At 47.5% G+C, this 14,539-nt stretch overlaps 1 protein-coding gene across 1 annotated transcript in view; it reads left to right on the forward strand.

Annotated features, from left to right (window-relative positions):
• Positions 1 to 404: 404 nt before the first annotated feature.
• CFAP100 (cilia and flagella associated protein 100) overlaps positions 405 to 14,539 on the forward strand; it is a gene marked incomplete at both ends in the record, with an annotated part of 37,752 nt that continues 23,617 nt past the window's right edge. Inside the window, 3 exons of the mRNA XM_082663548.1 lie at positions 405 to 411; positions 1,731 to 1,844; positions 13,799 to 13,899. Of these exons, the coding sequence (XP_082519674.1) occupies positions 405 to 411; positions 1,731 to 1,844; positions 13,799 to 13,899 (222 nt within the window). The remainder of the gene's footprint in view (positions 412 to 1,730; positions 1,845 to 13,798; positions 13,900 to 14,539) is intronic.

The following is a 14,539-nucleotide window of genomic DNA, read 5'->3' on the forward strand; positions in this document are numbered from 1 at the left end:
GGTGATTTCAGAGAGGAAGACAGGAGCTGGGAGAGAAGGAAATTCACACTGTCCGGTGTGGCGGGAGTCGGGGAGGCCCTCTGTGCAAAGGCCCTGGGGCAGGAACCATTCGTCCTGTGTGAGGGGCCCAGGGAGGCTGGGTGGCTGAAGTGCGGGGGGCAGGGGACGAGGCAGAGCGGCTCAGCGAGCACCCCCCGGGGCTTGATCTGGGCAGCCGCCCTCCACGTGCACATCCATTTAACCGTCCACATCCACGCCCTGTGCCCACGGAATGACACACCAGCATCCACCACACCTCCTCTACTGAGGGCTAATTCCCTTCCCAGTGTTCGCTTTTTCCTCCGGCGCGGCAGTTGACACCTGTGCGTGATTCCCACGTGTCTCTGGGATAAACTAGAAGGGGGATGGCGGGTCAGAGGGCCAGGCACAGGACCCAGGCTGGCCGCTCGGAACAGCACCCAGGAAGCAGAGCTCAGGGCGGCGCTGGGGGTGGCGGGAGGACGCCTGGAACGCACCCCTCGTTCTCTGGTTCTGCCAGAGGGGAGAGTGGAGCTGGGGGCCACCGGGCAGCACCCGCTATCTCGAGGGTCTCGCCCTGATCCCTGCGGAGCCCCAGCCCAAGGATGGGGAGGGCCTGATCCCATTCACAGCCCCGTCGGGAAGCACAGATCCACGCCTTTCTCTCGTGGCACCGGGGCCACGGGCGTTTCCAGAGGGCAGCACTGCCCAGGGGGTCGGGGCCGGCAGGCGTCGGGCCTGTGACGTCCCCGCTCGGCCTCGGGTGACACCCAACTCTCGCGTCTTGTCTCCTCGGTTCCTGAGGAGCAGCACGGGTGTCCCGAGCTTTGTGGGGACTGGACGTGGCGACCGATCTGGGGCTGAGCCTGGGGAGGCGCCGGGCGGTGTGAGCTGCCGTCGTCCCACGGGAGAGAGGGCGGCCGGACGCCGGGAAGAAGCCGGGCGGGGGCAGGACGTGGGAAGGGCGGGCGTGTGGGCGCGGGCCCCGGTGGCGGGAAAGGCACGTCGAGGATGAGCGCTGGGCCTCGGGGGTCAAGCAGGGCCTGGGGGGCAGCGGAGGCTGGTGAGGGGCAGGTGCTGAGGGGAGTAGGAGGGGGCCCGGGGGCACGTCTGGGGGAAGCTTGGGGCACCGCTTTTGCTGAGATGCAGGCATCTGCAGGACCTTCTGGGGATGCCTGGCGAGCAGAGGAGCTCTGGGGGATTCAGTGCTGATGTGGGAGCGTCATCCCAACAGACCAGCAGGTCCCTCTCCCCCTCGTCATCCCCTTGGCTCCAGCAGTCCCTTTGCTGCCTGCCTGCCGCTGGTGCTGTGGTGTCAGCGGACAAGAGAGCAGTGGGCAGGGGGACTCCGCGTCTTCCGCTGCAGCCCTCGGAAGCCCTGGGAGGCTTGCGGCCCAAGGGCTGGCTGGGTGGGCATCAAAGGCTTACGGGCCGTGGCCTCCATGAAAAACAGTCCCGCTCTGCCCTTAGGAGCAAAGAGAGGGGTGCCGAAAGGGACGCACAAGACGCCTTCTGTGCGCCAGGCACGTGTGCTAGGAATTTTTGTGGCCATTCTCTTGCACAATTCTCACAGCCTCCTGGCAAAGTCAGCATAATCCTCTCCAATGTGGAAACTGAGGGTCAGCTGGTAGGGGAGACCGTGGGACTGGAGTCCTAGTATCTGGGGTCTCCCCAGCCTCACACTGTGTTCACAGCTGTACCAAGCCGATGAGTCATTTGCTGTGGCCCTTACTTTTGTGTCTCCCCAGAGAAGAGCCCGGAATCCGTGGACAATAGTTCTTCTTCAGTCATTGAAGAAAAAAAGAAACATGGGGAAAAAACCAAAGGTAATTCTGCAGCTGGGAGTTGAGGTCCCAGTTGGTGGGAGGCAGACTCCCTCAGCACCCAGATGCCTTCAGACCTAGTTTTCAGTGTGACAGACAGAGAGAAATGCTTCTGTTTCCATTCGGAATTGGGTTACTGAAACGTGAAATGATAGGAACATAAACCACAAAGTAGGGTTTATTTTTCCTCCTGTAATGAGAAACGTGGGAGGCAGACCAGGGCTCCATGGAGCTCCACCAATGGCAGTTCTACAAAATCTTCCAGGTCACCAGGTCCCAAGTCTTTCTGATCCACCATCTTTATTTTCAGGCCTTTCAACCACAAGGTTGTCACATGGTCACAAAATGGCTGTGGCAGCTCCAGCCATCATATCTGATTCCAGGCAGGGAGAAGGAGCAAAGGGAAGGGCAAAATTGCCCACCTGCTAACTCAGATCTTGGAAGACCTCTTCCCCAGAAGCCCCACCCAGCAGTTTCTGCCTACACTCCATTGGTTATGGGCCCATCAGTATCTGCAAGGGAGTCTCAGAAGTGTAGCTTTTCAATGAGGCATGTGATTGCCACCTGTTAGGAGAAGGAAGAGGAGGCAGCTGGCTGCATGTGCCTCATCCTCTGAGCCCCTGCTGTGTCCTCCACGCCTTGGCTTCCTGGCCTCCCTCCTGGTTCCTTTGCTGTCCCCACCCCCAACCCGGCCTTACAGGCCAGTCTGATCCTTCTGCAGAGATGTGCAGATGTGAGCATTTTCCCCGAGCCTGCCCTTCCCAGGCCGAGCTCCCACCCTGGGGCCAAGCTTCCCAGTCCACCCTGCCCCAACCCCAATTCCTCTTCGTTTTAGTTACCAAAATCCAAACCTGCCCAGAAGTAGAGACTGAAGTCCATGAACTTGTGTGCTCATTGCCAGGTTGGAGGCAGACAAGGTTTTGCCACATTTGCTTCATCTGTCCTTTTTCTCTGTTTTTTTGGTCTTTGCCAGAATATTTTACTTTTTTTTAATTTATTTTTTTATTGAAGTATGGTTGATTTACAGTGTTGTGTTAATTCCTGCTGTGCAGCAAAGGACCCAGTTATACACATATATACATTCTTTTTTATATTCTTTTCCACTGTGGCTTATCCCAGGATATGGAATACAGTTCCCTGTGCTATACAGTAGGACCTTTGGTTTATCCATTCTATATGTAATAGTTTGCATCTACTAAGCCCAAACTCCCAGTCCGTCCCTCCCCCATACTCCCTCCCCCTTGGCAACCACAAGTCTGTTCTCTATGTCTGTGAGTCTGTTTCGGTTTCATAGAGAGGTTCATTTGTGTCACATTTTAGATTCCACATATAAGTGATATCATATGGTATTTGCCTTTCTCTTTCTGACTTCACTTATGTGATAATCTCTAGATGCATCCACATTGCTGCAGATTTTGCCACAATATTTTAAAGTAAATTCCAGATACGTCATTTCATCCCTACAGTGTGCCTTTTTCAAATGTAGGGATCTTTTCTTACAAGCCCGTAAGCAGTTAACCAGGCCATCGTCAGATTTACCCAATTGTCTCAAAAACGTCTTCCCATAGAACACTTACTCCAATCGGGAGTCAGATGAGACCTGAGCATCTTCGGTCTCTTTGAATCAAGCTGAGCCCCTTTCCACGTCTTTTCATTTTCTGTGCTTGTAGAGAAATGGCGTTAATTATCCTATAGAACGTCCCCGAGACAAACGTGTCTGTTCGCTTCCTGATGGTGTCACTGAAGCTGTTTCTCTGGGCCCCCCATTTCCTTTGGCTGGACATTAACCCAGGATGATTGATAGGATCCGTGTTCCCCTGTGTCTGCAGACTCCTTCCTGGGTGGGCTCTGTGCTTTCAGCTGTCTCGTGGTGGACCACCCAGTGACCTGCGGGTTCAGGTGTGACAGCCTGACCCTGCATCGCACATCCCACCAGCCATCCACCTGACAGTTTCTTCTACCTGTGATGTTTGCACTGAACTGAACGTTACGTTAAGGGTCAGGGGTGCACACTGTGGTCTGTCTGTGTTTCTTCACTGAGGTATCGTTCATTACAGTGAAATGCACAAATCTCAAGGCTACAGTTTGATAAGTTTTGATAAATGTGTACAATTTTGTGTCCAGCCTCCACCCCATATTCACCATCTAGAACTTTTCCGCCCATTCCCCCCAGGACAGCCCATGTTCTGCTCTCACCATGGAATCCTCTTATCTGCTCCTGACCCTTGTGCAAGTGAAATCACACCCTGTGCTCTTTTGCCTCCGGCTTCTTTCTCAGCATCACATCGGACATGCGCGTAGCAGGAGTCCTTCGCTGTTGTGGTGCGTATTCTGCTGTGTACCTACGCCAACAATGTGTGTATTCTTTTACAGGTGAACATTTAGGCTGCTTCCAGTTATTAGCTACTCCAAATAATACTGCTGCGGACATTCAGTGTTTTAAAAATTTTTTACTGGAGTATAGTTGATTTACAATTGTTGTGTTAGTTTTAGGTGTACAGAAAAGTGAATCAGTTATACATAAACATACATCCACTCTTTTAGATTCTTTTCCCATACAGGCCATTACAGAGTATTGAGTATAGTTCCCTGCGCTATACAGTAGGTCCTTATTAGTTATGTATTTTATATGTAGTAGTGTGTATATGTGAATCCCAATCTCCCAATGTATCCCTCCCCCCACCTTACCCACTGGTAGCCATATGTTTTGTTTTCTGCATCTGTAGCTCTATTTCTGTTTTGTAGATAAGTTCATTTGTACCCTTTTTTTAGATTCCACATATAAGCAATATATATTTGCCTTTTTCTTTCTGACTTACTTCACTCAGTATGACAATCTCTAGTTGCATCCATGTTGCTGCAAATGGCATTATTTCATTCCTTCTTATGGTTGAGTAATATTCCATTGTATATATGTACCACATCTTCTTTACCCGTTCCTCTGTTAATGGACATTTAGGTTGTTTCCATGTCCTGGGTATTGTAAATAGTGCTGCAATGAACATTGGAGTGCACATATCTTTTAGAATTATGGTTTTCTCTGGATATATGCCCAGGCATGGGATTGCCTGGGATTGTTTTTTAAGGAACCTCCATGCTGTTCTCCATAGTGGCTGCACCAATTTATTGATACGTTCCCACCGACAGTGTAGGAGGGTTCTGTTTTCTCCACACCCGCTCCAGCGTTCATTGTTTGTAGAGTTTTTGATGATGCCCATTCTGACCAGTGTGAGGCGATACCTCATTGTAGTTTTGATTTGCATTTCTCTAATGATTAGTGATGTTGAGCATCTTTTCATGTGCTTGTTGGCCATCTGTGTGTCTTCTTTGGAGAAATGTGTATTTAGATCTTCCGTCCATTTTTTTGATTGGGTTTTTTTTTTTGATATTGTGCTGCATGAGCTGTTTGTATATTTTAGAGATTAATCCCTTGTCGGTTGCTTCATTTGCAAATATTTTCTCCCGTTCTGAGGGTTGTTTTTTCGTTTTGTTTATGGTTTCCTTTGCTGTGCAGAAGCTTTTAATTAGGTCCCATTAATTTATTTTTGTTTTAATTTTTATTACTCTAGGAGGTGGATCGAAAAAGATATTGCTGTCATTTATGTCAAAGAGTGTTCTGCCTGTGTTTTCCTCTAAGAGTTTATAGTATCTGGCCTTACCTTTAGGTCTTTAATCCATTTTGAGTTTATTTTTGTGTATGGTGTTGGGGAGTGTTCTAATTTCATTCTTTTACATGCAGCTGTCCAGTTTTCCCAGCACCACTTATTGAAGAGGCTGTCTTTTCTCTATTGTATATTCTTGCCTCCTCTGTCATAGTTTAGGTGACCATATGTGTGTGGGTTTATCTCTGGGCTTTCTATCCTGTTCCAATGATCTATAATTCTGTTTTTGTGCCAGTACCATACGGTTTTCATGCATGTAGCTTTGTAGCTACATTCAAATTTAGGGAGCCTGCTTCCTCCAGCTCCATTTTTCTTTCTCAAAATTGCTTTGGATATTCGTGGTCTTTTGTGTTTCCATACGAATTATAAAATTTTTTGTTCTAATTCTGTGAAAAACGCTATTAGTAATTTGATAGGGATTGCATCGAATCTGTAGATTGCTTTGGGTAGTATAGTCATTTTCGCAGTATTGATTCTTCCAATCCCAGAACATGGTATAGCTTTCCATCTGTTTGTGTAATCTTTTATTTCTTTCATCAGTATCTTATAGTTTTCTGAGTACAGGTCTTTTGCCTCTGTAGGTAGGTTTATTTGTAGGTATTTTATTCTTTTTGATGTGATGGTAAATGGGACTGTTTTCTTGATTTCTCTTCTGATCTTTCGTTGTTAGTGTATAGGAATGCAAGAGATTTCTGTGTGTTAATTTTGTATCCTGAAACTTTACCAAATTCATTGATGAGCTCCACTATTTTTCTGGTAGCATCTTTAGGATTTTCTATGTATACCATCATGTCATCTGCAAACAGTGACAGTTTTACTCCTTCTTTTCCAATTTGGATTCCTTTTATTTCTTTTTCTTCTCTGATTGCCATGGCTAGGCCTTCCAAAACTATGTGGAATAATAGTGGCGAGAGTGGACATCCTTGTCTTGTTCCTGATCTTAGAGGAAGTACTTTCAGTTTTTCACCATCGAGTATGATGTTATCTGTGGGTTTGTCATATATGGCCTTTATTATGTTGAGGTAGGTTCCCTGTATTTGCACTCTCTGTAGAGTTTTTATCATAAATTGGTGTTGAATTTTGTCAAAAGCTTTTTCTACATCTATTGAGATGATCGTATGATTTTTATTCTTCAATTTGTTAACATGGTGTATCACACTGATTGATTTGCATATATTGAAAAAATCCTTGCATCTCTGGGATAAACCCCACTTGATCATGGTGTATGATCCTTTTAAAGTGTTGTTGGATTCAGTTTGCTAGTATTTTGTTGAGGATTTTTGTGTCATGTTCACCAGTGATATTGGCCTGTAATTTTCTTTTCTTGTGACATCTTTGTCTGGTTTTGGTATCAGGGTGATGGTGGCCTCGTGGAATGATCTTGGGAGTGTTCCTTCCTCTGCAATTTTTTGAAAGAGTTTCAGAAAGATAGGTGTTAACTTTTCTCTAGATGTTTGATAGAATTCTCCTGTGAAGACATCTGGTCCTGGACTTCGTTTTTTGGAAGATTTTATATCACAATTTCAATTTCATTACTTGTGATTGGCCTGTTCATATGTTTGATTTCTTCCTCGTGCAGTCTTGGAAGGTTGTACCTTTCTAAGAATTTGTCCGTTTCTTCCAGCTTGTCCATTTTATTGGCATAGAGTTGCTTGTAGTAGTTTTTTATGACCCTTTGTATTTCTGTGGTGTCCATTGTAACGTCTCCTTTTTCATTGCTAATTTCATTGATTTGAGTCTTCTCCCTTTTTTTTCTTGATGAGTCTGGCTAAAGTTTTATCAATTTTGTAAATCTTCTCAAAGAACCAGCTTTTAGTTTCATTGATTGTTGCTATTGTTTTCTTTGTCTCTATTTCATTTATGTTTGTTCTGATCTTTATGATTTCTTTCCTTCTAGTAACTTTGGGTTTTGTTTGTTCTTCTTTCTCTAGTTGCTTTAGGTGTAAGTTTAGGTTGTTTGTTTGAGATTTTTCTTGTTTTCTTAAGGTAAGATTGTATTGCTGTAATACTTCCCTTTAGATCCTGCTTTTGCTGCATCCCATATGTTTCGGATTGTTGTGTTTTCTTTGTCATTTGTCTCTAGGTATTTTTAAATCTCCTCTTTGATTTCTTTAGTGATCCATTGGTTATTTAGTAACATATTGTTTAGCCTCCAGGTGTTTGTGTTTTTTACAATTTTTTTTTCTGTAATTGATTTCTAATCTCACAATGTTGTGGTCAGAAAAGAGGCTTGATATGATTTCAGTTTTCTTAAATTTACCGAGGTTTGATTTGTGACCCAAGATGTGATCTATCCTGGAGAATGTTCTGTGTGCACTTGAGAAGAAAGTGTAATCTGCTGCTTTTGGATGGAATGTCCTGGAAATATCAATTAAGTGTATCTGGTCTAATGTGTCATTTAAGGCTTGTGTTTCCTTATTAATTTTCTGTCCAGCTGATCTGTCCATTGGTGTAAGTGGGCTGTTAAAGTCACACTATTATTGTGTTACTGTCGATTTCCCCTTTTATGGCTGTTAGCATTTGCCTTACATATTGAGGTGCTCCTATGCTGGGTGCATATATGTTTACAGTTTTTATGTCTTCTTCTTGGATTGATCCCTTGATCATTATGTAGTGTCCTTCCTCGTCTCTTATCACAGTCTTTATTTTAAAGTCTATTTTATTTGATATGATTATTGCTACTCCAGCTTTTTTTTGATTCCCATTTGCATGGAATATCTTTTTCCATCCCCTCACTTTCAGTCTCTGTGTGTCTCTCCAGATCTGAAGTGGGTCTCTTGTAGACAGCATTTATACGGGTCTTGTTTTTGTATCCATTCAGCGAGCCTGTGTCTTTCGGTTGGAGCATTTAATCCATTTACATTGAAGGTAATTATCGATACGTATGTTCCTATTGCCATGTTCTTAATTGTTTTGGGTTTGTTTTTGTAGGTCTTTTTTCTTCCCTTCCTCTTTTGTTCTCTTGTGGTTTGATGACCATCTTTAGTGTTGTGTTTGGGTTGCTTTTTCTTTCTTTTTTTAAAAAATAAATTTATTTATTTATTTATATTTGGCTGCATTGGGTCTTCGTTGCTGCACGTGGGGGTTTCTCTAGTTGCGGCGAGCAGGGGCTACTCATTGCGGTGGCTTCTCTTGTGGAGCATGGACTCTAGGCGTGTAGGCTTCAGTAGTTGCAGCACGTGCTCAGTAGTTGTGGCACACAGGCTTTAGAGTGCAGGCTCGGTAGTTGTGGTGCGCGGGCTTAGTTGCTCCACGGCATGTGTGATCTTCCTGGACCAGGGATCAAACCCATGTTCCCTGCATTGGCGGGCGGATTCTTAACCACTGTGCCACCAGGGAAGTCCCTGCTTTTCCTTTTTTTGTGTGTATCTATTGTAGTTTTTTGGCTTGCATTTCCCATGAGCAGTGTATTATATACAAGGTTGTTTTAAGTTGCTGGTCTCTTAATTTCAAATGCAATTCCCATTTCCTGCATTTGTGCTCTCCTCTCTCATGGTTGCTGGTTTTGATATCATACTTGTGTATGGATGATTTCCTGCCTTTACTGTATGTTTGCCTTTACCAGTGAGCTTTCCCATTTGTTCTTTTCTTGTTTCTACTTGTGGCCTCTTTTTTTTTTTCCCCTCCTGCCTAGAGAAGTTCCTTTAGCATTTGTTGTAAAGCTGGTTTGGTGTGCTGAATTCTCTTAGCTTTTGCTTGTCTGTGAAGCTTTTGATTTCTCTGTTGAATCTGAATGAGCGCCTTGCTGGGTAGAGTAATCTTGGTTGTAAGTTTTTTCCCTTTCATCACTTTAAATATATCCTGCCACTCCCTTCTGGCCTGCAGAGTTTACGCTGAAAAATCAGCTGATAACCTTATGGGGATTCTCTTGTATGTTATTTGTTGCTTTTCCCGTGTTGCTTTTAATACTTTTCTTGGTATTTAATTTTTATTAGTTTGATTAATATGTATCTTGGCTTGTTCCTCCTTGGGTTTATCCTGTATGGGACTCTATGCTTCCTGGACTTGGGTGACTATTTCCTTTCCCATGTTAGGGAAGTTTTTGACTATAATCTCTTCAAGTATTTTCTCGGGCCCTTTCTCTTTTCTTCTTCTTCTGGGACCACTATAATTCGAATGTTGGTGCATTTAATGTTGTCCCAGAGGTCTCTGAGACTGTCCTCATTTCTTTTCTTTCTTTTTTTTAAAATGTATTATTTATTTATTTATTTATTTTTGGCTGCATTGGGTCTTTGTTGCTGGGCATGGGCTTTCTCTAGTTGTGGCGAGCGGGGGCTACACTTCGTTGTGGTGCACGGGCTTCTCACTGGGGTGGCTTCTCTTGTTGCAGAGCACAGGCTCTAGGCGTGCAGGCTTCAGTAGTTGTGGCACGCGGGCTCTAGGCGTGCAGGCTTCAGTAGTTGTGGCATGCGGGCTCTAGAGTACAGGCTCAGTAGTGTGGCACACGGGCTTAGTTGCTCCGCGGCATGTGGGATCTTCCTGGACCAGGACTCGAACCCGTGTCCCCTGCATTGGCAGGTGGATTCTCAACCCCTGTGCCACCAGAGAGGCCCCGTAGATGTATTCTTGATGCGTTTCTGGGGAGAGGTGAACTCCACGTTGTCCTACCCCTCTGCCATCTCGAGGGCCCCCCGCTGTGAACATTCTTGTGTGTGCCATTCTGGGGCTGTTTCCCCTGGGTGTGAAGGGAGGAGTGGAATTGCTGGCTGGATGCTAAACTTTCGTAGTTGCTGCTGAACAATCTTCCAGAGTGACTGTAGCAGTTCACAGCCCACCAACAGGTGTGAGGGTTCCAGTTGCTCCACACCTCTCCAACACCAGGCACACATACTTCCTTTCTGTATTACCTGATCCTTTGGGTGTGCATTAGTATCTCACATTCCCTGTGACCAGCGAGGGGTATTACTTATGTTTATGGGGCATTGATGACTCTGTGCTGTGAAGCACCTGTTCCTCCTGTTTCGGCCCACTTTTCTATTGGGTTGTCTGTCTCCTTATTTTAATGATTCCTAGGAGCTCTTTACATATTCTGATTACAAATCATTCGCCAGTTCTGAGTATTGCAGATACCTCCCCCTGCTGTGTGGGTTGCCTTCCCTCTCTTGGTGGTGCCTTTTAATAAACAAAAGTTTCTACTTTTGTAGTTCAATTTACCAGTCACTTCCTTATGGTTAGTACTTTTCAAGTCCTGTTTTAAAACTCTTTGCTGACCCCCAGGGTCATGAAGACATAGGTTGATTGTATCTTCTCTGCATTCTTTTTTCATTTCACAAGAAGATCTGCAAACCATCTCTAATTGATCGAACTGTATCCATTTTGTTTGTAGGTGTTTTGGATTTTCTACCCTACTCCATCACCTTTCTTTCCAATCCTTACACCTTTTATTCGTTTTCTCGCCTGTGGCATCCTGAGGACCCTCATTACAACACTGCTAAGATAGGCATCCGTGCCTTGTGTCCAATGTTGGGGGGAAGTATTTTACCTAGCGGTTTCTTGTGGCTACACGGATCGGTTTCCCATTGCTGCTGTAACAAATTACCACAGACTCCGTGGTTTAAAACACACACGTTTATTAGGGTTCTAGAAATCAGAAGTCCAAAATGAATGTTACAGGGCTGGAATCAAGGCGCCTCCAGAGCTGGCTCCTTCTGGGGCTCCAGGGGAGAATCTGTTTCCCGCCTTCTCCAGCTTCTAGAGGCGCCTGCGCTCCTCCACCCCCGAGAGCAGCCTCTTCCCGTCTCCGTGGCGTCTCCCCAGCTCTGCTTCTGCTGCCACTCTGCCTGCTGCTGTTCCAGACCTCCGTCCTGTAGGGCCCCTTGTGATTACATTGGGCCCATGTGGATAATCCAGGACCATCTTCCTGTCTCAAGGTCTGTGATCACATGTGCAAACCCCCTTTCTATATAAGGGAACACAGTCACAGGCTGCAGACTAGGGCACGGACGTCTTTGGGGACCATGAGTCAGCTCACCATTCTTCCTTTGATCAGATCAGGGGTGTCTGCTTCTGTTCCTAGGTTGCTAAGACTTTTATTCAAAGTAAGTTTTGAATCTTAAAAAACACTTTTCCTGCCATCTATTGAAATGATCATATAATTTTCTTCCTCATTCTGTTAATGGGGTGTAGTACGTTGCTTGATGTGTAAATGTTAAACCGACTGAGTTTCTGGAACAGTCTGCCTGGAATGATCACCATTCTGGGTTTGGGGCTCGTCTTCACATCACCCATTGATTCCCTTCGCGTTAGTGCTAAACATTCCCTCTTCCCCGAATGCAGTTGCAGTTTCTGCTTCGGAAGCTGGTCTCGGAGTAGCTACTTACGGCTGCGTGGCCTTGGGGAGCTTCTAACCTCTCGGTGCCTCTGTTTCCTCACAGGGGTCGCAGTGTTTCCCACCTCATTGGGTCGTTACGAACATTAGTCCTTGCTAACTACTGCAGTTAACCTCTTCCACAGAGGCGGGCTGCGCTGCCAGAAAGCAGGGTGGAACTGACACAGCCCCTGCTGACTCCCTCCCATGGGCTGGGGCCAGGAGCAGATAAGTTTTCTCTATTCTTCTCAGCCTGAGCACAACTCAGTTTTTAAAACTCTTTTCTGATAGGAGCTAATTCTTACAGAAAAGCTGAAAAAAGATTTTGTAGCGTGCCCGTATTTAGGCTTCTCTGACCCCTCCTCATGAGGGATGCACGTCCTGGGTACGTCCGGGGTCAGCATGCAGACTCCTCTCACCCGGGCTGGTGTGGAGGCTGCCAGGCTTCTCCACTGCAAGCTCGTTGCGCTGTGGGAACTGACACACGTCTTGTGTGGAGGTGCTTGGAGACTCTTAGGGCATAACTTCATGTCCCTTTAACGGCATCCTCTTTCTGGGGGTGAGGGCGTAAAATGGGACCGACCTCCAGGAAGGCAGGTCGACCTAAGTCTCTGAAGCCTGGAAACTGCTCACAGCCCTCTAGCCTCCCTTCGGAAAGTCACTCCGAGGGCCAGTCAGCAATGGCGCAGTGGAGGACTCAGGACGTCCAGGGCGGTGCCGTGGGGCCCGCATTTGCCATGTGAGTGTGCCGCGTGAAGAAGTGAGTTACGGTAGCCCTTAATATTTCCTTATGCTGTCCACAAAGAGTTAGTAACTTTAAAGTGTTTCGGTTTTTTTTTAAGGAAGATATAGAATTATCAAAAATGTGTATTGAAAAGTATTAGGAAAAAAATACCCCCAGAAATGTTATCAGCAGTTGTTTAAAATGGAGGAGTTCTTTTTTATATATGATATTTTCTTTTACTTTCGAATTTTTTTTTTTTTTTTTTTTGCGGTACGCGGGCCTCTCACTGTTGGGGCCTCTCCCGTGGCGGAGCACAGGCTCCGGAAGCGCAGGCTCAGCGGCCATGGCTCACGGGCCCAGCCGCTCCACGGCATGTGGGATCTTCCCAGACCGGGGCACGAACCCGTGTCCCCTGCATCGGCAGGCGGACTCCCAACCACTGCGCCACCAGGGAAGCCCGAGATTTCCTTTTTTTTAACAATGAACCCTGTTTCTTCTAAATCAAGGGTAGTGGGGGAGGAAGCAACATAGTTTTACGCCCTTAGTTTGGTGCCCTGGGTTCCATCTTCTCTGACACCGGGAGCTGTGCTGCGGGAATCTCCCCCTTACTACCGGGTCCCAACCTCTCTGACACCGGGAGCTGTGCTGCGGGAATCTCCCCCGGTGAGCTGTGCTGTGGGAATCTCCCCCTTACTACTGGACGGAGGCAGCAGGATTGGAATCCTTGGCAGCCCTCACGTCCCAGATTCCTGCCCTGCCCTCCCAGACTTCAGGCACTCTGCCCTCACCAGCTCCCAATCTCAGCCTTCCCCTGGGAGGCTCAGGGAGACCCCTGCAAGGACAAAGCGCAGGGCTCCCCCTGCCCCCTGCAGGCAGGTGCCTCAGCTCCAGGGTCAGCTGCTTCCATCACTTACAAAGGGCAGGTGGAGCTTCTCTCCCCTATGGACTGGGGGTTCCTGAGACTTTAAGCGAGAGAGGACAGAGGGCCAGGAACACAGCACAGGTCTGAGACACAGGAAGGTCTGTGTTCACAAGGTCTCTTTCAGATGGCAGGGACAGAAGCCCGAGTCCAAACAGGTTAAACCAGAGCTGGAAGGTCCAGGGGTGGACTTCAGGCACAGCTGGATCTAAGAGAACATGCGCTGCTCGCTTGTGCTTTCGTGGAACTCCCTTGCTGGGCTGGGAGGGTGCCGGGACCCCAGAGGCCCAGATCACCGGCTGGAAGAGCTGGCTTGTTTCTCCAGCGAGGCATCTCCCTCCCCAGGGTCTGCGATTGTTCCCGACCAGTCAGCTAATCCTTTCCATGTGTCTGGGGACCTGGATGTCTTCTTGCTCAGACACCAGGAGCGGAATAAGTCTCTATCAGTGAGTATCTGTCGAGGAGTAGCCTGCCCGCAGCTCCTTCCTCCCTCACACGGCAGCAGCCACACTGCCCTTTGCTCAGGTCACTCTCTCACTCTGGAATAGTCAATGGCTCACCACTTGCGATGAAAACCACTCGCAACTGCCTGGCCCCAGGTCTCTTGTCCCACTGTCTTACCAGCTTCATCACCACTGTTCCTGGGCTGTTGTCAGGGTGGGGGAGTTTCTGTGGCTACAGCCTCAGCCAACATGCCTTAACTTCTGCTGTCCCCTGCATGAGGCGCTGTCCCCTCCTGAGACTCTCCCTGACCTTCAAGGCCCTAGGAACCCTCCCGCATGCTCTAACCTTGCACAGTCCCCCTCACTGGAATTCTGGGAGGCCAGACACACACACACACACACACACACACACACGCACACGCCCCAGGCCGTGTTTCTGGGACACACTCTCACACGCACAGGCAAGGCCTGCGTCCCGGGCTCCCTCATGGGCTGACTGTGTCCACCCCGACTCAGGGCTCAGCATGTGAGATTCCTTAGAGCAGTGGCTCCCTCTGTGACCCCGAGCAGGACCAAGGACACACAGGGACATGCGGGTCCTCCAGCCCCGCCCCTGTGCCTAGGATCCAGGCGGTGCCGTCGG

The sequence above is a fragment of the Grampus griseus genome, assembly GCF_964374135.1.
Source record: "Grampus griseus genome assembly, chromosome: 10".
In the NCBI taxonomy this organism is placed as follows: domain Eukaryota; kingdom Metazoa; phylum Chordata; class Mammalia; order Artiodactyla; family Delphinidae; genus Grampus; species Grampus griseus.